The sequence below is a fragment of the Fusarium graminearum genome, chromosome 3, assembly GCF_000240135.3.
Source record: "Fusarium graminearum PH-1 chromosome 3, whole genome shotgun sequence".
Lineage (NCBI taxonomy): Eukaryota > Fungi > Ascomycota > Sordariomycetes > Hypocreales > Nectriaceae > Fusarium > Fusarium graminearum.
This window is the reverse complement of record NC_026476.1, coordinates 1,175,160-1,197,819: the sequence shown is the minus strand read 5'-3', so window position 1 is coordinate 1,197,819 and position 22,660 is coordinate 1,175,160. Positions and strand designations below refer to the sequence as shown.

Below are 22,660 nucleotides of genomic sequence, written 5' to 3'. Positions count from 1 at the left end.
TATGATAACTATTCAATTGAGTTAGTTGCACACTCGTATTGTATGCTGTAATGAACTTAGTATCCATGGCACCCTGTTACGGTCTGAGCTAGCCCATCGGAATACCATCGGAAGACCATCGGAATTGTATCCGATGAATTATTGTGCCAAACGACTATGTGCCTTCATCCTCCCATCGGCCTGATAACATGCAGTAGGATTGCACAGCATTGAAAGCTTAAACGGCATACCGTGGTTTTGGATACTCAACTCTCAGAGCAGATGGCCCAGCTGTATGCCCATATCTATCAACAGACTTTGTCCCTTTCATGATGTGTCATTGAGATATCATGATGGGTAGTGGCCCTAGTGTTAGTGCGCAATGACAAAAGCTTGTCTTGTTGCACTCGAGTCAGGCAAAGGATCATCTATTCTATCACTGAAACGTGTAACCGACTACAACCGGGCTTGGGCTTGTCTGTGCCATCATAACCAGGATGGACCAAATCTGTCATGGCACAAGTCAATTACAATTTTAAGTGGTGGTATCTCGCATACGATGTACTGAACTGGGCAATACTGTCAGCCTTGACTTGACTCGTTCGAAGAAGCTGACTATCCAGACACCTACCAAATTTGACACCCACAATAGTACATTCCCACAAAAGCAATAAACCACGATGTGCTTTCTGTTCTTGGATGCCCTAGACAGAATGTGGCATACGAGTTTTTACACATCCACAATACCCTGTCAAGCATGTATCCCTTAGCCTTGGCGGGCCGTATTACTACCATCTACACCCGAGAAATGATCGCCCACGGGTTGTCGGCGACGTATCGGCGCCATATGTCTTGGTGTGCAGAATCCTACATAGAAAAAGCACTCCACTGTTTTTTTTTTACGCATGTGTAGGCGCCAATCAGTCGTGTCTTATCGGTCGATCATCTATGAACAGCCGCTCGAGGCTACCGAGAAGCTAGAAAACCGTAGAAGCTTAGTTCCAGTGTGATTCTAGGATCAGTGCTGTTGTGTTTCAGGGCTACCTCAGTCCCTAGGACTGGCCCGTTGCCATTATCTCGAGACATTAAACAGCGGTACAGAGAAAACCTGAGTTGTTGGCCGAAAGTAAGCTGAAGATCGTCTCTACTTCGTAGCAGAAGAATTTTGGCCTTGGTACATTGGCTGTGTGCTATGACAAAGACCCTAAAGGGATAGGGTAGAGCTGTGACGTTTGTTAGTGATCCAGCGAGTCTGCGGCGCAACAACTGTAAAGTGAGAGGAGCTGCAGAAAGGAGGCACGCTTGAACAGCACATTTTTGCTGACTCCGTTCGAAGATTGCAGTGAACCCATACCTGCGAGCCCCAGCAACTCTCGACTTCTCGCCCTTTACCCCAGCCACAAACCAGGAGTCGCTAGCCATTGACCAAACAATGGAATGATGGCGCACAAAGATCTAGAGGCCAACCGCGAATGCGATGTACCCGTTAATATGGCAACAGTCAATGAAGGCGGAATCACGCCTGGTACCCAGGCCTCTTCGAACCGAATTACTCTTTCGAAATGGTATAGGTTGTTCCTTCGAGGATACGTGGAGGAGAACGGTATTCGTCCAGTACCTCCAGAGGAAAGAACGGAGACGCAACATAGCAACCTCTTTACAGTCTTCTTTACCGGCCTACTGTGCATTCTACCGTCAGTTGTCATCGAAATTGCCAAACCCCTGTTTAGAAACTGATAACAAGCAGTATTCCCACTGGGGCACTCGGCACGGTTCTGTTCGGCCTGGGTCTGCGAGATATTTCGTTAATCATCATCGTCTTCAACATCGTGACTTGCCTACCGCCGGCCTTCATCAGTCTAGGGGGATACAAGACGGGAATGCGGCAGATGGTGCAAGCCCGATATTCCTTTGGGTGAGTCTCAAACCTGATGTCCGTCGAAAGAACAACACTGACGATGGGAGCTTCTGAACCCTGCAGGCTATATCTCGTTGCGATTCCGCTCCTCCTTAATGCTGGCACAATAACTGGGTTTACAGTTGTCGGGTCAATCGTGAGTGGACAGGCCATCGCTGCTGTGAATAAAGAAGCGAACATTAGCATCAACGTGGGAATTGGCATCGTCTGTATCCTAAGCTTCTTATTAGCCTTTCTAGGCTATAGAGCGCTACACCTGTGGCAAAAGTGGCAGTGGCTACCGAGCCTGATCGCGATAGTTATTGCGGTTGGCTGTGGTGGGAAATACCTGGTGAACCAGGCCGACCATGAACCAGCAACGGTCAAGAATGTTGTTGGATATGGAAGTCTGATGGCAGGATATTTTATGACCTTTGGAGGGACCGTCTCTGATTTCACTGTGTACCACACCCCTGAAGAGTCCAAGTAAGCAGTTTCAACTCCGTAATATGAGTGACGAAGTAAGCTGACAGCGTGGTAGGCGCAAAGTATTCGCCTACGTGTATCTGGGCTTCTTAATCCCTTCAACCCCTCTGCTCATCCTTGGGGCTGCTATTGGAGGTGCCATCCCGAACGTTGACTCATGGCAAACAGCCTGGATTGACTATGGACTCGGTGGTGTCATGGCCGAAATGCTTAAGCCAGCCGGTGGGTTCGGTAAATTCGTTCTTGTCGTAATGGGCTTGAGTATCGTGGGAAACATGCTGCTATCGTACTATTCAGTTGCGTTATGTTTACAGATGCTCATTCCTGCCTTCGCCAAGGTGCCACGATTCGTCTTCGTCATCGTCACATTGGCCATCATGGTCCCAATGTCAATTTATGCGGCAGCACAATGGCAGACATCCTTGGTGAACTTCCTGTCCATGATTGGCTACTGGGCTGGGTGCTTTGACGCTGTGGTCATCGAAGAGCTCGTAGTATTTCGAAACAGAGACTACGGCTTGCTTGACCCCAAAATATGGGATCAAGGGCGGAAACTTCCGACTGGTCTGGCAGCTATTGGCGCATCGATAATCAGTCTTGGGTTGGTTGTTCCTTCGATGAATACCCCGTGGTTCACTGGGCCTATAGGGGCAAAAATTGGCGATATCGGCTTCGAATCGGCTTTCTTCGTCACCGGGATTGCCTATTATCCTCTCCGAACTTTGGAAATCAAGTTGACGGGTCGTGTTTAATATACCCATGTTAGAATTGCCAATATTGGCTGATCCTAGAATAAAAGGAGATCCACGGGTTTCCAAATATCTCACTATCAATAATAAGACATGGAAACTGACACAATTATGATAGATTGTGATGATGAGGAACACGACATCCATATGGACCGACATTATACTCAGAAATCGAGGGCCCAAACCAGATATAAGGCCGTAAAGATGACAGCCAGGAGGCACGAGAAGTAACTGATGTGAGAGTAGAGGCAAGCTTGTGTATACAGTTTAGCTTCAGATACTAGTTGTGTAAAGTACCACACAACACGACGTCTTCTCCAAAAGGATGCCATGAAACGTTGGATAGTCTTGCAACAGGGATAGGAGTGCCGGTCGAATCTTGAAGACGGTCTGGAGACACCAAAACTCCTCCTTGACCAAGCCAAGTTGGCGCAATGGTAACGATCACAGAGTCGATATCATTGTGAAACCGAGAATCAAGTAGCGAGTTGATGATTTGGCCACCTCCCTCGACCATGACACTGGAAAGATTCTCGCGAAGCAATGCGTCAAACACGTCACGCCAATCGAAGCGCTTCCGACCGTTGGACCCGAGTGTGGTGGGGACTTGCATATACTTGCCACCATGCTCCTCAATAATTTCAAGGCTTTTGGCAGGCACGTCTTGGATATCCATCCCAGTTAGAACAAAAGGGGCCAAACCATTGCCGAGACGCGCAACCTCCAGAACCTTATCTGTGTGGCTAGGAGTCCAGCGAAGATGAGGATCAATAACAATGGGACGAGGCTGACTCGTAGCACCACTAATACGGCAGTTGAGAGCCGGATAGTCAGCCAGGAGAGTAGAGACGCCAATAAGAATGGCATCGTGGCGTGAACGAAGGTAGTGCGTCATGGCTTTGGAGTCAGGTCCAGAGAGTCGGGTGCGGACACCCGGTGCCAAGGAGAGCGACGAGTCCAGCGAAGTAGCAAAAGTGAGGGTCACGAAAGGTCGTGACAGCGCTCCATCTGTTGTCGTCGGTGGTAATCTGGGCTCAAGCATCGCTGCCGAGGACGCGGGAAAGCTAAGCTCCGACATGGTGATTATTCTTCGTTGAAAGACGCTTGAAGCTGTTTTCGATGATGCCAAGCTCTGTTGTTGTTCTCAGATGAGTACGAAAATCTCTGACACTCAGGCACTTGGATCAACAAAGGAGGGCTGTGATGAGCTGTGGTTGAGGTGAAGTTGAAATTGACTTTCCCTGATGGAAAGGATGATGACATTCATTGGATGCAAGTGGCTGGTTGAGGGACGGGCGGGTATCTGACAGCGGCAGGAACGACCCACATATGTCTTGGCAGACGGGCGGGAAGGAAGCACCCTTTTCAATACTCTTTTACAGTCGAGATCTTTTCAAAATCATTGGAAGATATACAATGCTTATACGAAACTCGCAAGATTGCAGTGAAGAAATGAACAGTGATGTTGTAGATGTTTCTCTCTAATCGCAAGTAAAGACTTCAGCAGTTGTCAACCGATGATCTGTAATAGATATTGGAAAGTTGAGGAGTTGATTGTACACATCCAGATCTCCGGGTTAGGGACAATCAATTTACAAGATGAGTTAATTATATATCTTCGGGTCAGTAAAGTACGGCGGTTTATAGAGCAGATGTGATGCCGATAATGTCCAGGTTTTTGATAGGACATACACCCCGATCTCACAATCGTTACATATCCAGAACCTCCCTTCCGTCCACCAATTTTCATCAATGAGGATTTAAAAACGATGATAGGTCTCAGAGGTTCTCGACCCGCATGCTATGAAGCAATTTCCGAATCTATAAATAGACGAGAACGCTATAAATGGATACGAGGGCAAATAACAGGCTCACCAAGTCACATGAATGGAGGCATCTGCGGTTGTTGCGGGGCAAACATCAACAATCTAAGACAATTGAACCGAGTTCTTGGGTCTGATATCCCAGATAGAGGTATACTCACAAGTTGTTTCTTCTTCGAGCGTGTGAGTAGTAAAGAGGTCAATCTTAGGGATAGGAGAAACCGCGGTCGCGTATCGATTCCGACAGGAAACTGTCACATAATCCCAGAGATACTACATGGAAGTATTTGTTAGTTTATGTTTCCTTTGCTCAATCTATTGTCGTAATGACGATAATTACTTTCGTATTTCAGGCAAAACAGGTGTGTGACTATTTGCGAACTTCCTGAGGGACTGAGTCTACACCCGTTGGCGAAATGGAAAAGCAGTCGTCCCAAACATGTGACTACTTGTATTCACAAATTCAAATAACCCCTCTTTGCAGTATATGATGTGGTTCCAAGTAGGCCCATCAAAGAACAGTGACACTTGCAACCCACCATCGGCGCTGACACAGACACACACGAGCAACGTAACTACTAGGATAAGCAAACATCAGACTACAGGATTATCTCCATGATATCCAGATTTCGGTCTGGCTCGCTTTGGTTTCCCGGTCTTGATATATCTGTGTGATGCGGGTTCGGCCACAAACCAAGTCAAGTTTGTCATTAGCCCAGGAAAGACACCAAGGCTGAAGATGATAACCGCAACCCGAAGAACCGATCCGAAATTATACGGAACTGGTGATGGCAGTATATACAGGAGCAAGGATAGATTGGCCAGCTTTTCCAGGGCTGTCATGCGCCGGGCGGCCGAATCAACTTCACCCTCGTAATTGTTGCAACATCACCACCATATCCATGGGTTCATAACAGTTATTGCCATTGTTTCTGACAAATTGATGATCTATCGCTATGTTTTACCCAACTGTTTCTTGAACTGAGGGTTCCCGTCGTCATCAAACTCAGCCCACTGAAAAAAACCACAATTCTCCTGGCCCGGAGAATTGGCATAACACATCCAAAAGTATCTCCCAAAAGTATCTTTCTTCTTTGTCACTGCCCTAAGCACGCATGGAAGCCCGCAATGACATCTAGGGGTAAGTTTGGGGTGCATGTTGGCGCGATAATCTCGGTATGTAATATTGATACGAGTCGTCCCTGATATTGGATGAGGATCGATCGATAACGCTGGCGCAATGCTGTGTTTCCATTCCTCCTGCATCTCAGCATGCATTACCAAGAGAGAGTTGTGAGGAAGATGGATTGCTATCTGTCCCTCCGCATCTTGGTCCTGGACCGTTTTGCTATCATCTTTGGGAAGTATTCTTCTGACGCGGAACTCGCGAGCGACGCCCAAAGATATCGACCCAATGACTGGCCTTGGTCCAAGATATGTTAGATGATCACTGTGCCAGCCGACGTTTTGCTGCGGGCCTGTGTAGGCGTTGACAAAGGCCGAATTCGGAACCCAAGGGTTTGGAGATTGATATTTCAACTTCTTGCCGCCAGGATATCGAGTCTTGATTCGGTTCTGAATCTCGGCATTAACAGCCTCTTGGACTTTTGGTTTCACGCTGACGAGTTGAGGTGTAATACGCCGAACATCCTGCATTTGGTTAATTAGACACTGCGTAACAATCCTACTGTGAGTATTTACCGTGAGTCGGCCGCCGTTGTAGTGATACTCTGTTTTCTGGCGCTGAATCTCATCATAACTCTCAACGTAGAAGCTAGATGTGTGTGGGCTTGAGACCACATTCTCAAATAATTGAAATGTGATCTTTTCGAAGGTTTTTGATTCTTCTAGTAACTCTTCTAGCAACCGATTGGCATCCTCAGGGGGCAAGAAATTGTGGATGATGGTACATGGGGTATGCTCAGCAACGTCTTCAGGGTCGTACAGATGCAGTGTACTCCCTGCTTTTGACTTGAGTTTCTTTTTAGTCGGTGTATTTGTTAAAGAACTAGAATCACTGGTGGAAGTAAATTGTTTTAAGGACTGCTGATGCCCAACAACGCGGGGTCCCTTCTTCATGGGTATCTGAACTTTGAGTGACGCCGACGCCTCAGACACGGATCCATCATGGGCCAGTAAGATATCGAGCAAGTATTCTTGGTCATGCTGAGGATGTAAGGATGATAACAATGCCAACTTGACTTCAGTTGGCTCATCTGGCTCCGCGTTCTCTGTTTGCGGTTCTGGAGATGCCTTCCGTTTTGTGCGTGTCAAGAAGGCTTTCATAGTCTCAGTAGCGAACCTGCAATATTCATAATATCAAATGCGATCCCTTCTGGCAGTAACTAATTGGCATTTGCCCAGTATCCTGTGAATTCGATAAAAAGAACTAGCAACTCATTAACGCGACGTTTCCACGATCTAGAACACGTCTGCACGTGACAGTCATCAAACAGCTTCGGTTAGTACATAAACCCGTTCATGACGCAGAACCTGGTTAGACACATACACTGGCCATGTGCCCCGCCGACTCGGTGTGATTACCGCAACCGAGGCACATGTCAGTATAGCTTCGAGGGGAAGCTCTTTGATCCAGACAAGCAATTGTCTGCCGTAGCTCTGCTCAACCATAATACAACTCATGATAGACGCGACTTGTCTTTTAACAGTACTATTTCCCCTGGCGCCATGGCTGCGATGCTAGAATACCGAACGCAAGGGTATAATCCCTATGCCGTCAAGTACTCCCCATACTACGACTCGCGAGTTGCCGTTGCGGCGTCGGCCAATTTTGGCATTGTAGGAAATGGTCGTGTATTTGCTCTCGCATTGACTGCGCAGGGCATAGAAGTTGAGAAGACGTATGCGATATTCCGGAATGTCGGTTCGCTATGCAGATACTGACTTCGTTGTACTACAGGTTCGATACAAACGATGCGCTTTATGACTTGGCCTGGTCCGAGATCAACGAGAACCAGCTGATTGTGGCTTGCGGTGACGGATCTTTGAAGCTATTCGACTTGGGCGTGAACGACTTCCCAGTTATGAACTTTCATGAACATAAAAGAGAAACGTTCTCGGTCTGCTGGAACCCTATAACTAAAGATACCTTTATTTCCAGTTCATGGGACGGCACGGTCAAGATTGTACGTTGAACCGTACCCGGTATGCCGAAAGTTTAAACACTAATACTCAACAGTGGTCACCGACACGCAATCACTCGATAAAGACGCTACCTATCGGCACTTGTACTTACAGCACATCCTTCTGCCCTTCCAACCCCGCCTTGATATCCGCCGTATCTTCCGATTCTCACCTACGCATCTTCGATCTCCGAACACCATCATCAGCAAAATACCACCTCACAGCGACGATACCCGTTCATGCTTCAGGGCCGCAGCCATCACCTGGTGCCTCTGCGCCAGCTGAGATCCTGACTCATGATTGGAACAAGTACAGAGATACGGTTATAGCCACGGCTGGCGTAGACAGAATTCTGCGGACCTTTGACATACGGAACCCTGCTGGCGGGCCGCTTTCTGTTATGCAAGGCCATGAATATGCTGTTCGGCGACTTGCGTGGAGTCCTCATTCGAGTGACACTCTCATCAGTGCTAGTTACGATATGACGGTGCGTTTATGGAATGACGGGTCGATGCAGCAGCAACAACAACCACAGGGTCCAGGGATGGCTCCATCAATAGGTACTCAGATGGGAGTAATGAACCGGCATACCGAGTTCGTTACAGGAGTTGATTGGTGTCTATTTGGTATGGGCGGTTGGGTGGCTACTGTTGGCTGGGATGAGAGAGTCTTATTGTGGGATGCCAACATGTTAATGGGCCAGCGAATACCATAACATCAATATTCGCTTTGTTAGATTGGCGTTACTGGGAGTAAGCGTGCCTGATTCGATCTTTGTCATGGATGTAGAAACACTACATGTTTGAATTCATAAATGTGATCTCTTGGTGATGTGGTAGAAGAATCTCCAAGCGTCATGTCACGAGAACGAAGCACATGTTGGGATTATCATCATTTCCTAAGTAGAGTAGTCGTGGAGATTACCACATGATTGACGCCTGCAGACATGTCTATAAAACAAACCCCTTTTCCGGTATCTTACAACAGTCCAAAATACACCAGTGCCCAATATAAGTACAAATCATGCATCCGTCCGTCGTGTTCGTGTTGTTACATTTTAACCCTTTTCACTTATCCGCATTCGTAACTTAAAACGAGGAACGGCTGCTTCCGCGGCCGCCCCATGAAGAGCCGCCAGAGCCACCTCGACCTCCAGAGCCACCACGGCCACCGAAACCGCGGTTGCCACCACCGAAGCCGCCGCCGCCGCCGTTTCGATTACCGCCACGGCCAAAGTCGTCACGGCGAACGTTGGCCGCCATGTTAACGAAAGGATCACTGCTTCGCGAAGATCGTCCATCGCGGTCACCACCACGTCGGTCGTTGCTGAAACCACCACGGTCACCACCACGGTCACCACCAAAGCTGCCGGGCTCCCTGACGTTCATACCACTGGCACGGGCCAGACCCATCTTGTTAACCCACATGGAGCTAACAAAGGGAGGAGTATCCCAGCCCCATCCGTGCTTTGTCCACTTGTTAACATCTTCAGCGGTCTCCACCTTGTCAGTGGCAAGACCGAACATGGAGGTATATGTTTGAGCAAGAAGATCTCGAGGAACGACACTGAAGAGGGCCTTGGTAGAGTCGTGGTAGGGAGTAGTCTCGCCGCCCTCGATATCGGTCTCGGCACTCTCAAGAGAGGAGTTTTGTGCGATGGGAAGACCCTGAAGCATCTTGCGAGCAACGCGAACAGAGGAGTGAGGGAGGATCAACCAACCCTGACCCTCCTTGTTCTGTCGACCGGTTCGTCCAAGACGGTGAATGTAAGACTCACGGTCTCGGGGAGTATCAATCTGAATAACGTGTGTCACGTTGGGGAAATCCATTCCACGAGCGGTGACATCGGAAGAGAAGAGAATACCAGACTTGGCCTCACGGAATCTGTCGGCGGCTCTCTGGCGCTGGTTCTGGCCCATCTTGGACTGGAGGACGTAGGTTGGAAGGTAAGACTTGCCATCGTTGCGAGCGTTCTGTCGCATTTGGTAGCCTAACTCACCACCGAGTTCGACAAGTGCTGTGGTGTTCAGGTAAACAATGGCCTTGAAAGGGAGCTCATTGGGGTCCTCGACAGACTTCTTGTGCTCACGATCCATAAGCTCAAAGAGTGTGGGGAAAACCTGGGTCCAGCTGCTGACAGGAACGATGTGCTGGGGAACCTTGTCGTGTGTGAGAGACTCGTTCTCGGGGATGGTTTGAACGAACTCAAAGTCATCGGCTCGGACCATGGAGCGGGCCAGACGGATGACACTGTCGGGAATAGTGGCGGAAACGAGCATGGTCTGTCGGACCTTCTCTTCGGGGCGGGGAAGTTGGCTGACAATTTCGTTGAGTTCTCTCTCGAAACCAGTGTCGAGCATACGATCAGCTTCATCGAGAACCAGAGCAGCCAGGTTAGGAGCGTCGATGCCACTGCCAGGGTCCGCAAGCACATCGTTGAGACGGCCGGGGGTGGCGACAAGGAGATGGCAACCCTGTCGGCGAGTCTGGTTCAGCATTCCACGCTTATCGGTACCTCCAACGGCACACTGAACAACGAGGCCAGTGTTTCGGCACAGTCGGCGGGCCTCCATGGCGATTTGCTCAGCGAGCTCTCGAGTAGGTGATAGGACAATGCCACGGATATCGTCGGATCGGGCTTGTCGTCGAGCATTCTTACCGGCGAGAGATGGGTCCTCGGCAATCATTCTTTGGAGAAGAGGCAAGAGGAAGGCCATGGTCTTTCCGGTACCGGTCTTGGCTTGAGCAACGCTGTCGTATGTTAGTTAGGCTGCGTGTCTGCGGTGTGTTCTTGAAAACATGATGCTTACATATCAGTGCCCTTGAGAGCGGGCTTGATTGTCTTTGCCTGAACGGGTGTCATGGTTTCGTATCCCATATCATGGATGATAGTGCGAATCAAACTTTCGTCAACGCCCTCAAGCTCGGCGAAGCGGACCTCGGGCTCAGCATCTGCTGTGGCAGGCTGTGTTTGCTCAGCAGCGGCCTCGCTGCTGTAGGCCCGGAAAGAGGCAATCTTGTTGATAGAAGCAATGGGGAGACGGATTGTCAAAGCCTGACGGTGTGCGACAGGCAGGGCAGCCCGGGTCTGAGAGAAGAGGGCAGCCGTAGTGGCGGTCCTGGCCTGAGTGGCACAGCGCCTGAGACTGGATCGAAACATGATTCCGAATTGATTAAAGAATGACCTCTGCAGAGATTGCTGTTCTGCGATTGAAAGGGTTGTCAACAGAAACCAACGAAGAGAAAAAATATAGATGGGTATAAAAATTAGGTGGGATAGTTGGATGAACGGATGAATGGTGGGCGATCAAGGGTCGCGCGCATCGATAACTTGAGGAAAAATGAAATTTTTCCAGTCTGTTATCTTATCTGCTAATTGGTTGGAGGGACGCTACTATCAGACTGAGCTAGATCCCGCTGTCACGTGTGCAGCCGGAGGTCACTCCGGAAGTTTATTGGCTAAGACCTGGAGGGGCGATTCAGGATGGCAAAATGCAGTATCTTCGCGTCTATTTTCTTGCTACCGTTCATCTATATGTGCTAATTCTATGCAATTCTATGATCGATCAATTCTTTAATCGTTGATTTGTCGGCTGCTTTCTCTTCTTTGACAATCAAGACGACAAGTCGTAAGCCAGTATACTCCGTCTGCTCCGTCTATAGTTAATTCCACTTTTCGTAGGGGTTCTGTAGGGGTTTTTTGTAGGGGTCTCAAGCCTATTTCTTCAGCGACTGGATGTCTGTTTCGACCCCACCATTGAGAGACCCTCCCCGAGTCCATCCGAGATGCCTTGTGTGACACCATCAATTGTCCAGACAAAGACTTCCAACAGAGCCTGTGCAACTTTTCCTTCGTTCATTTGACCGACTGCCTCAGTCAAAGAAGCACTCTGCTTTCCAATAGAGTTGGCCAGATCAACGCCATGTCCTATAAGCGTCTCGGAGATCTTGTACTTTCGCTCAACACGAGCTACATATCTAACTAACAGAAGCAGATATGGCATCAGAAAGCTGAGGAAGAAGATCATATTGACGACAGTCATCTGCACTCCTCGATGAATGATAGAACGAGGTCGGTTGGTTCTGTTCGTTGTCCTGTCTGGGTCTCTTTCTGCTCGAATCAGGTTCAGCTCTTGTTCCTTGACATTATCTGGTAAAGCGGATTGTATTCTTTTCAATTCGCCTTCATCAAGATCCCGCGGTAGTGCCTTGAGGAGATAGGTTAGCCCATCAACAAAAGCCTTTCTCTCAAAAGCGACGTCTTCTTCTGCGACAGCAGCTTTGCCGCCATCAACAGAAATGTTGACAAGATTTGCTCCTATGGTATTATTAGTATACACTGATAAGATGTCTCATCAAAAGTCGCTTACCTTGTCGCGCAAACTTCCAATGCAGGCCGGATGCAGCTCTCATCACTGGCTCATCTTCTGGTAATTCTGAATAAAGGACCCGACTCATCGGCCGAGGGCACAGGTCTTGAGACTCTGCATATCCGTTGCTGTGTTTTACCATGTCGGACTGAAGTGGGTGGCTCATGGCAGTTGCATCAGCTTCTGATAGAGGCCGAGGCTTGGCTTGTGACCCCGAGACCGTCACAGCAGGTCGCAGTGTATGATAACTAATACTCCGTCTGAGGAATCGAATAGGGCCTGATTGAAGTGAGGTTGGAAGCATGGAGACAACATTAAAAATCCTGCTCTCGGTGATTTGGTCGATCTTGACCTCATCCATGGCAGGCGTAAACGATCCGAGGTACGACGCCATGTTCTAACAGTGTATCGCGAAGGTTGAAGCAAAAGGATGACAGAATATAGCGGTGATAACGAAAGACTGAGCAAAATTCAGGAGAGCATTTAACATGTCATGATGTGACAGAAGGTAAAGGGCAACGAATCTGGGATGCTTGACTTTTTAACCGAACTGTTCTATCAAGATCTCATGACAAACAGACCAGCTGAGTTAAAAACAAAGCAAAAGTTTATGTCATGAAACAATTGCATCAAATAGAACATTGCACGAGGTCTCGCCTCGCCTTTCCTGCGGACGCTTATCATTTTTCTTTAAGTCGCCCCGTACCCTTCCGGACATTACTTTTGACATGTGAAAACGGGTACTAGTCAAAAGAATTGTTGAGGTGTGGAACTATACGAAGCCATGAGCCAGGGTCTCGGATGCAGTGATAAGATCCATCTTCCAATGAGACATAACTTCCAGGCGGAGAACCTCGCAATTAAGACGCCTCATAAAGCACGTCTATCAAACAGGTTGAGAAGATCATGCAATAATAGTAGTTGAGGATTGCATAATCATAATTATGAAATGAGGCCTCAGTCCACATTTCGAGAGTGGTTGTCACCAATGATCAACTATCTATCCGTAGGTAGTCAAGCAGTTATCCATGGTTTCCAATAAGATAAGCAAAGGTTCAACCAACAAACCGATTTGATTGCTATACCGTGCTGTGTCCTATCATCTGACTCGGGATGCATTTCATCATAATCAACGTCGTCAAATGCACTCAAAATTCAGTTTCAAATAACATGTAATTGAGCTATCTTTACGATGCTCCAGTGATGCTTTCCATGTCCTGCATGCGTAAAGTCTGAATAGAATCCTTAATCCCGAAGGGAACCCTGTTCCCTATCGCCGTACGCCAAACAAAATGCCAACTCATACAGCTTATTACAGATATGCACAACCAATCTGCCGCATCCAATACCGTGTTGCCCAAATGCAAAAGTAATCAATCGCTCCAATGCGGTCCCTTTTCATCTTGTGGTTCATGCCACCACTTTCACAGTCCCCATGTACTCCCACTTGAGACTTCATCGAGTACTCATATCAAATATGCATCGCCCAAGGTCATTCGTTACATCATATCTCTGCCTAGTTGGTAAGACCAACCTCCCTCTCGTCGAAGCCTATCTCTGGCAGCAAGATCCTTTCGGATGTCTTCTTCGGTAAGACGATCGTTACCGCTCCAGTTAGCGCTCGAGGTTCGAGCGCGGAACTTGTGAAGTCTTTCTTTGCTGGCATGGAAGACCTCGTCCATGTTGATGGGTCCTGGTTCTCCAAAGATGGCTGCAGGGTTCATCTTTTCTTGTGCCAAGAGGGCCGCGCGAATGGCAGGAGAATTGGCCCAAGAAGCAACTGTACCAGGTTGTGGTTCATCATCTTCCTCATCTTCATCGTCTGTTTGGATCTCTGGGAGATCGATTGCATCACCGTTCTGGAATCGTGGTGACGATCTTTGGGCAGACTTAACCGCAGATTTCAGTCCACCAACAGGACCAGGACGTCCGGGTGTCTTGTATGCAGGTCCTGCAGGGTTGGGGTTGGGAGCGAAGGGAATGGTTCCCTTGTGAATCTGCGCCATGTCCATAGGGTTGCCGCCCTTCAAGTGACTTTGAGCAATGTTGGTCTTGAAAAGATTCTGTGCACTGGCTTGGGTGTAGCCGCTGGCCAAGCTCTTCACCTGCAGATCCTGATATTTGTTAGTTACTTGTAAAGCATAAAAGTTGATTGCCATGCTTACCCTCTTAAAAGCGCTGGATGGACGAACTGGAGGTCCCTTGATGTTGGGAGGCTGTTCCATATACAGCTCATCAGCAAAGTCATCGCTTGTTCTGCGACGCTTGGCATCCTTTGCTTGGTACTGAGGACCGCGGGTAGGTGGGGGCCTGGAAGGTCCATCCTCGTTGACGTCGCGGCCGAGGGGCCTCTTGATGGCAGACTTGGAACCGTTGATAGGACGGCCCAAGTCATCTCCTGGCCTGTAGATGTTTGAATTCATGCGAGAGGGAGGACGAGGAATACCATCACGTTGGATAGAATCAGGGGGGCCGTTTGGTTGTGATCGAACGGCTGGAGGTGGCGCAGGGGTCTTCTTGGCCTTCTCGATAAGTGCTTGTCGCTTCTGTCGTTCTTCGTCTTGACGGCGTAGCAACTCCTGCTTCTTCTTCTCCTCTTTCAACGCCGCTCGCTCCCGCTCACTCTTTGCTTTGGCATCTCGTTCCGCCTTGGCCTTTGCATCGCGTCGGCGTTGAGCCTGCTCATCTTGCGCCTTCTTCTGTGCCACCATGTCAAGAGCCCTGGGACGGCCGTTTGATCCAGTGGAGGTAGCGAAGCCTGAAGCCGATGACTTGGGTTGCATAGAGGCCTTGCTTGCCTTGCTAGGCATTTGAGGCGGCTGAGAGTTTGTTGAGGCTCCAAAATCTTGATAGCCGTTGGCCACAGAGCTGCCAGGGTGCAACTGTGAGCCAGTGTTGACCTTGATGTGGACAGTGGGCGCAGGCTTGGACTTTGTGGTCGTCTCCCTGCTTGGCTTTCCGATTCGTCTGATCTCCTTTGCACGCGACAATTGGCTAGGGGCAGCAGATCGCGAAACAGAAGGAGGGGGGACCAGACTAGGAGCGTCGACCATTTCCATCTCTGGCTCAGCGAACCTGCTGTCGAGTTCCTCCTGCGGCTTAGCTCTTCGGGGGCTGGTTCGCTTAGGCTGAGGCGTAGCTTGCACAGGTTGTTCGGCCTCTTTCCTAGCAACGACCTGCTTTTCCAAATTGGCAAGCTTCTCTTGTTCCTTGCTGAAGACTCGTGCCTTTTCCCTTTCCTTCTCACGCTCCTTCTCCAGCTTGTCCATCTGCTCAGCTTGGAACCTAGCCTCCTTTTCACGGCGCTTCTCTTCCTTCTCACGCTCAACTGATGCCCTCGTGCGCTTAGCAACTGGGCGAGGAGCATTTGACTGCTGATCAGTTGCAGTGCTGCCACTTTTGAAGGACTCAATACTCGGCTTATGAGCAACTGACTCGTCGGAATCGACAGGGAAAGTTCCAACTTGAACTCTTGAGGGTGAGAGGAGAGATGATTTACCCTCAGCGCTCAGCGCTGCACTGCTGGCCATAAGACCCTTAGACGTGCTTAGAATAGACGACATCTTGTTCTTAAGGTGCTTCAAAGGACTGTCACGGAAGAGTCTTGATGGAGATTTGGATGGAGATGAGGAACCAACAGCTGAAACGACTGAGACAGCAGTAGCCGGTCGCGGGGGAGAATCTGAACCAAACACTGTCTGCTTCAAAGGGCTTCCCTCTTGTCGTTCAGAAGCAGTGAATATCGGCACAGCTGGTACTGAGACAGACTTGGAATGTCTCATATAACTGGGCCTCTCGCGTTGAGAGTGGGCGCGAGCAGGTGAACGAGTGCTCGCGGCGTCTTCGTCCAAGTCGAAAGATCCGAGAGTTTGCTTGCCATGAATTCCTTCCATAACATCAGCTGTCCGGCTCTTAGAAAGTGATGGTCGCGTAGGAGGCGCGGCAGCGGATTTCTGAGTAGTGGGGGGGACAATCCAGTCATCGTCGTCCTCGTCATCTTGAGGGAAAGCGCCAGGAGTTGTGGTCATATCTTGCTTCTTGGGCGACCTTGGTGGTGTTGATTGTGGCTCAGGGACAGACTGAGATACTGTTTGTGGTTGCTGAGAGTTTGTAAAACTGTGGATGGACTTTGATGGTCGACTTCCACTTGGCTGTGATTTTCCAAGAACACTGATCTTGTCTTGCAGCATCTGTGTGTATGTCTTGTTGTGGCGCAGAGCAAGTTCCTCGGCGTTCTTGGACTGTGGCACTGAAGGTAATTCATCCACTTCCATGTTATCCTGGTCTGACTCGTCTGACGCATCCTCGCCAGCATGGCTTGCCATGCTCTTGCCTCTTGCCAGGTAACTTGTCCTCTTAGGATCAATATGGCTTGTGCGGGAAACTCTGACCTTGCCTGCTGTAAGAGGCTCTCTGGCGGGGAGGGAAGCAAATTGGAGGCTGTTGCGGAACCCTGGTCGTACAGGACTGGGACCATCGGACTGGGACTGAGCATCATCCTGGATCGCGTCCTCGTTGGCCTCAGGCTCTTCGTCAACATCACCCATGTCAATATCATCAGTTGCTGGTTCCTGAGACTTGGCTGGTGATGAAGACTTTGCACCCTGCTTCACAGGTGAAACTCGGGAAGAGCTTGGCTGAGGGAAAGCGATGTCTTCGTCAAAGCTGGTTCCATCAAGGAGTGAGTCGTCTTCGTCGTCATCTTCGTCTTCGGCCATAGGATCAAAAGGCGTAACGGGGTTGACGTCTTGGCTTCCGAAATAGCCTGAATCAGCCTGCATTGGGGGTTGAGATTTGGCACCTGATAGAGCCTCTGTCTCCTCGTCGACAGTCATGAGTGCGTCCTGGTCGGAGAGAATACGCTCAGCCTCACTGGTAGGGTGTGCTGATGCATCATCAATTGCATCATTGGAAATAGATTGAGCTGGTTTCGGTGACGAAGCAGGGCGTCGTGGCGATGATGACTTGGCCTGGTTCAATAACTCTCTTTGGGGTGATTGCGCGTAGAGGTGCTGGGCGAAGCGGTTGGCTGAACTCGTTGGTGTACCACCAAATACATTGGACAAGGGCTTCAAAATGTTAATCTTGATTGCTCGCGAGCATGGACCAGCCAAACTTACCATCCTTGTCTCTGTTGATATTAATTTACGCGCAGTACGAGGTGTCTTGCCTCGAAGCTTTCCGGGTGTTTTGAATGTTTCGGCAATGTTTCTGTGGAATGGTCAATACCGCGTCAAAACAAGAGGATCAGGACGCGTACGTCTCGTTCTCGTTGAATATACTAGCCATATGTTCATTAAGCCATTCAAACTCATTCTGAGCCGCGTATGTGAATTCGTCGACTTCAACATCAACAATCGTAAGGGCAGAGGCGCGCTCGTCAGCGACCCAGGCCGCTGAGCCAGTTGGAATGCGCGGTCCTCGCAGTGCCGCCATTGTGTCGGTTGTAAATGAGTGTGTGCGGGTGGGAAAAGAAGCTGTAAACCAACTATATTCGTTTGATAGTGGTTATGTACTCATCGGGTTGGGTGCTTAGGTCGAAGTCGAAATGTTTGGTGTTGTTTGAAAGTTGGGAAGTCCAGGTGTGAGGGAGCTAGGTTTCAATAACAAAGAGGGATGTTTACCCGGATTCCAGATCGGGACTAGCGTTGATGAAATTCCAAGTTCAGAAGTGGAACACGCACAAGCTTCGATTCACGCCATTCGTTAATGTCAAGGTATAGGTTCGTGAAACAAGCAGGTGAAAGTGATGAGATATGCTCACAAATGATACTGGAATACTCACGACGATATACATTGCATTTATACTATCTACAGGAAGTCAATTGTCATCGAACACGACCCACAGAGCACTTAACGTCCCTACAGAAACGAAACCACAAGTACCCTCTTTCACGCATGCGGCGTTCTCAATGCAGCTAGGCACGTGCTGATAACGGCTTATCGGTCGCAACTCTTGTTTACTTTCGCGTCCCTCTACCCCTCGAAAGTGCGGAGCGACGAAACAAAGCAATAGATTCAACCAAGTCGTAGACGCTCAACGACGCCCAAAATGAGGGTCATTGAAGTAATTATTGATGTACGTACTTATATCTACTGAATCAATGCCAAAACTTGTCTTTTAACATTTTTCTACAGGGCTTCAAGTCGTATGCCGTAAGAACGGTGATCTCGGGATGGTAAGTGATACATCAAAATAGTCAACGGCCTAAACCAACCGACATTCTTAGGGACGAGAGTTTCAACTCAATCACCGGTCTCAACGGTAGTGGAAAGTCAAACATTCTTGATGCGATATGTTTCGTCCTCGGCATTACCAGTATGGCTACGGTTCGAGCGCAAAATATACAGGTCAGTCACCGCCGCTTTGCTTCTTGTTCCTGGGCACTAAATCTCAACGTTGTAGGACCTGATCTACAAGCGCGGTCAAGCTGGCGTTACCAAGGCCAGTGTAACCATCGTTTTCGACAATCGAGACACCAAGAAGTCGCCGATCGGATTCGAAGAATATGCCACGATTAGCGTTACTCGACAGATTGTTCTCGGAGGCACCTCCAAGTACCTCATCAACGGTCACCGTGCTCAACAACAAACAGTGCAGAACCTCTTCCAGTCGGTTCAGCTCAACATCAACAGCCCCAACTTCCTAATTATGCAGGGTCGCATCACCAAGGTTCTCAACATGAAGGCTGTGGAAATTCTGGCCATGATCGAAGAAGCAGCCGGAACCAGAATGTTCGAGGATCGTCGAGACAAGGCTATCAAAACAATGGCTAAGAAGGAGACAAAGTTAGTCGAACTCAAGGAACTCCTGAAGGACGAAATCGAGCCCAAGTTGGAAAAGTTACGAACTGAAAAGCGTGCTTTCCTGGATTTCCAACAAACACAAAACGACCTTGAGAGACTGACTCGAGTGGTTGTCGCATACGATTATCTCAGATATCAGGATTCTTTAAGCCAATCAGCAGCAGATCTCGAAGGAAAGAAACAACGACAGCGCGACCTGGAAGATTCAGCAGCCCGCTTGAAGAGCGAAATCAACCATCTCGAAGAAGATGCCAAGAAAGTACGCGCTCATCGAGACAAAGAGCTCCGAAAGGGAGGTAAGGCTTCAGAATTGGAAGAGGCAGCAAAGAAGCATTCAAACGAGCTTGTACGACTAGCCACTATTCTTGACTTGAAAAAGTCCAGCTTGGCCGAGGAAGAAGAAAAGAAGTTGGCAGTCGAGAGGACAGTTTCGGAGTTGGAAGCTACCCTGGAAGATAAGACTGCTGCATTCGAAAACGCCAAGGCCAGATACGACGCCGCAAAGGAAGACCTAGAGCAGCAAAACAAAGATGCCGAATCCAAGGAAGAGCTTCTCCAGACCCTACAAACAGGTGTTGCTTCTAAAGATGGTCAGGAGAATGGTTATCAGGGTCAACTTCAAGATGCGAAAAACCGTGCAACCACAGCAGCCACAGAACAAGAACAGGCCAAGATCAAGATTGCACATTTGGAAAAGCGCATTAGAGAAGAGGAGCCACGTGCTGAAAAGGCAAAGGTTCAGAATGCCGATCTGTTACGCGACCTTGATGGTCTCAAGGTACAAGCACAGAAGCTTGAGAAGGAGCTTAGCCGACTAGGTTTTGAGCCTGGACAAGAAGAGCAAATGTATAAGCAGGAGTCTGAGTTGCAGCAAACTGTTCGGGGCCTGAGACAAGAATCTGACAAGCTGAAGCGTCAAGTCGCCAACACAGAGTTCAACTACGCTGATCCTGTGCCTAACTTTGACCGGTCCAAGGTCAAAGGGCTTATCGCCCAACTATTCACTCTGGATGAATCGTACACACAAGCCGCTACTGCGCTAGAGATCTGCGCCGGCGGCCGTCTATACAATGTCGTTGTTGATAGCGAGGTGACAGGCACGCAGCTGTTGCAGAGAGGCAAGCTACGGAAGCGAGTCACTATCATTCCCCTCAACAAGATTGCTGCCTTCAAGGCTTCTGCTCAAACCATTGCCACGGCACAGAACATCGCCCCAAACAAGGTCGATCTGGCCTTGTCCCTAGTCGGCTATGATGACGAAGTTTCAGCAGCTATGGAGTTTGTGTTTGGCAATACTCTGATCTGTGCTGATGCGGATACCGCCAAGCGGGTGACTTTTGATCCCAAGGTCCGCATGAGGAGTATCACCCTGGAAGGCGATGCCTACGATCCGTCTGGCACGTTGTCTGGTGGAAGTTCTCCCAACTCGAGTGGTGTTCTCGTTCTTCTTCAAAAACTGAACGGCCTGACACGACAGCTCAGCGAAGCCGAGAGCACTTTGAGAGAGCTCCAGGCTCGGATATCGAACGAGAAGGCCAAGCTTGACCATGCTCGCAAGATCAAGCAAGGTCTGGACCTCAAGACCCACGAAATCAAGCTCGCGGAGGAACAAATCAGTGGCAACTCTTCCTCTTCCATCATTCAGGAGGTGGAGAACATGAAGTCAACCATCAAGGAGCTCAAGGAGAGCATAGCCGAGGCCAAGACTCGACAAGCCAAGGCAAGTGCCGATGTCAAGACGATTGAGAAAGACATGAAGGACTTTGACAACAACAAGGACGGCAAGCTAGTCGAACTACAGAAAGCGCTCGACAAACTACGAGCAGGTCTCGGCAAGAACGCTGCCGCAGTCAAGACATTGCAAAAAGAACTTCAAGGCGCACAGCTTGATTCTGAGCAGGCAGGCTTCGACCTGTCCGCTGCGCGAGAACAACTACAAGAAGTCGAGGTTGCTATCAAGGCGCAACAGAAGGATATCGAGGATCTCAATAAGCAAAAGGCTGAATTGACTGAGACTCACGACACAGTTCAGGCCGAGCTCGATGATGAGCGCGCCAAGCTGCACCAGTTTGACGACGAACTTCGAGCTTTGGACGATGCCACTCGTTCCAAGAACGCGCGCATTGCTGAGGAAAGTCTCGAAATGCAAAAACTTGTCCATCTCCTCGAAAAATTCAACAAGGAGCAACAAGGTGCTGCTGAAAAGGTCGCTCGACTTGAGAGGGAATTTGACTGGATCGCAGACGAAAAGGACAATTTTGGCCGTAGTGGAACTCCTTATGACTTCAAGGACCACAACATTGGAGAGTGCAAGGCAACACTGCACAACTTGACTGAGCGATTCCAGGGCATGAAGAAGAAGATCAACCCCAAGGTCATGAACATGATCGACAGTGTTGAGAAGAAGGAAGTGTCACTCAAGCACATGATCAAGACGGTCATCAGGGACAAGCGCAAGATCGAGGAGACCATCGTCAGCTTGGACGACTACAAGAAGAAGGCTCTTCATGAGACATGGGAGAAAGTCAACGGCGACTTTGGTAACATTTTCTCTGAACTTCTTCCAGGAGGCAGTTTTGCCAAGCTTGATCCGCCTGAGGGCAAGACCATCAGCGAAGGTCTCGAGGTCAAGGTTTGTCTTGGTAAAGTGTGGAAACAAAGCTTGACAGAACTGAGTGGTGGACAAAGGTAAGCATTTTTTCACCCCAAAGCATATTTGACCATACTAACAATTTATCTAGGTCTCTCGTTGCTCTGTCACTCATTATGGCTCTGCTTCAATTCAAGCCTGCGCCCATGTACATTCTCGACGAGGTTGACGCAGCGCTAGATCTCTCACATACCCAGAATATTGGTCGACTCATCAAGACGCGTTTCAAGGGTTCCCAGTTCATCGTCGTCAGTCTGAAGGACGGCATGTTCCAGAACGCGAACCGCATTTTCCGCACCCGTTTCAGCGAGGGCACCAGTATGGTTCAGGCACTTACGCCGGCGGATATGAAGTAATGATGCTGACGGCAACCGAGAAATGTCTGATATGAGTGTATGAAAGGAAACTGGTTATGGGTTCTTGTACATGAGGCGTCGTTTTGGTTAGAGGGATATAATGTCCGTATTGGCATTAGGACTTCTTGTGATACCGTTTGATTTGTTAAAGCATGGCTGTGGAATAGATTTGTATTTGTGTCACGGTATTGATCAGATGATAGTTGTGTTGTATTGATGAAGTGAATACTCTATGGGTATATTGAGACAGTATGAACTACTGTAAGGCAATATTGTCTTTAAAGTTGCACCAACCACCAAATGAGCTACTGTGTTATTTTGACATATTTCTTTGATGAGTATGCGTACTTATATTCTATGGAATAACGAATTTTTTTATATTCACAATTCTTTATCCTA

General features: G+C 48.9%; 8 protein-coding genes across 8 annotated transcripts; 3 read left to right on the top strand and 5 right to left on the bottom strand.

Moving 5' to 3' along the window:
* Positions 1–1,419: 1,419 nt before the first annotated feature.
* Positions 1,420–3,114, top strand: FGSG_05112 (uncharacterized protein; the record flags this gene model as incomplete). Its single annotated transcript, XM_011325306.1, has 5 exons — positions 1,420–1,673; positions 1,727–1,894; positions 2,020–2,033; positions 2,137–2,362; positions 2,418–3,114. 5 exons carry the CDS (start codon positions 1,420–1,422, stop codon positions 3,112–3,114), a joined length of 1,359 nt encoding a protein of 452 aa, XP_011323608.1.
* A 277-nt stretch (positions 3,115–3,391) lies between these two features.
* FGSG_05111 (uncharacterized protein) lies at positions 3,392–4,189 on the bottom strand (the record flags this gene model as incomplete). Its single annotated transcript, XM_011325305.1, has 1 exon — positions 3,392–4,189. One exon carries the CDS (start codon positions 4,187–4,189, stop codon positions 3,392–3,394), a length of 798 nt encoding a protein of 265 aa, XP_011323607.1.
* A 1,699-nt stretch (positions 4,190–5,888) lies between these two features.
* Positions 5,889–7,013, bottom strand: FGSG_05110 (uncharacterized protein; the record flags this gene model as incomplete). Its single annotated transcript, XM_011325304.1, has 1 exon — positions 5,889–7,013. The coding sequence occupies one exon, from the start codon at positions 7,011–7,013 to the stop codon at positions 5,889–5,891; it is 1,125 nt and encodes a 374-aa protein (XP_011323606.1).
* A 609-nt stretch (positions 7,014–7,622) lies between these two features.
* On the top strand, positions 7,623–8,980 carry FGSG_05109 (uncharacterized protein; the record flags this gene model as incomplete). The annotated part of the gene is made up of 5 exons (XM_011325303.1): positions 7,623–7,795; positions 7,855–8,014; positions 8,134–8,768; positions 8,815–8,863; positions 8,918–8,980. The coding sequence occupies 5 exons, from the start codon at positions 7,623–7,625 to the stop codon at positions 8,978–8,980; spliced, it is 1,080 nt and encodes a 359-aa protein (XP_011323605.1).
* On the bottom strand, positions 8,953–11,351 carry FGSG_05108 (uncharacterized protein). The gene is made up of 2 exons (XM_011325302.1): positions 10,889–11,351; positions 8,953–10,829 (listed from the first exon to the last, which is right to left on the bottom strand). Exons 1-2 carry the CDS (start codon positions 11,236–11,238, stop codon positions 9,167–9,169), a joined length of 2,013 nt encoding a protein of 670 aa, XP_011323604.1. The 5' UTR covers positions 11,239–11,351; the 3' UTR covers positions 8,953–9,166.
* A 452-nt stretch (positions 11,352–11,803) lies between these two features.
* Positions 11,804–12,842, bottom strand: FGSG_05107 (uncharacterized protein; the record flags this gene model as incomplete). Its single annotated transcript, XM_011325301.1, has 2 exons — positions 11,804–12,396; positions 12,449–12,842. The coding sequence occupies 2 exons, from the start codon at positions 12,840–12,842 to the stop codon at positions 11,804–11,806; spliced, it is 987 nt and encodes a 328-aa protein (XP_011323603.1).
* Positions 12,843–13,947: 1,105 nt separating this feature from the next.
* Positions 13,948–17,884, bottom strand: FGSG_05106 (uncharacterized protein; the record flags this gene model as incomplete). Its single annotated transcript, XM_011325300.1, has 3 exons — positions 13,948–17,517; positions 17,569–17,659; positions 17,709–17,884. 3 exons carry the CDS (start codon positions 17,882–17,884, stop codon positions 13,948–13,950), a joined length of 3,837 nt encoding a protein of 1,278 aa, XP_011323602.1.
* Positions 17,885–18,500: 616 nt separating this feature from the next.
* On the top strand, positions 18,501–22,261 carry FGSG_05105 (uncharacterized protein; the record flags this gene model as incomplete). Its single annotated transcript, XM_011325299.1, has 5 exons — positions 18,501–18,527; positions 18,587–18,627; positions 18,679–18,799; positions 18,855–21,943; positions 21,997–22,261. The coding sequence occupies 5 exons, from the start codon at positions 18,501–18,503 to the stop codon at positions 22,259–22,261; spliced, it is 3,543 nt and encodes a 1,180-aa protein (XP_011323601.1).
* Positions 22,262–22,660: the final 399 nt, after the last annotated feature.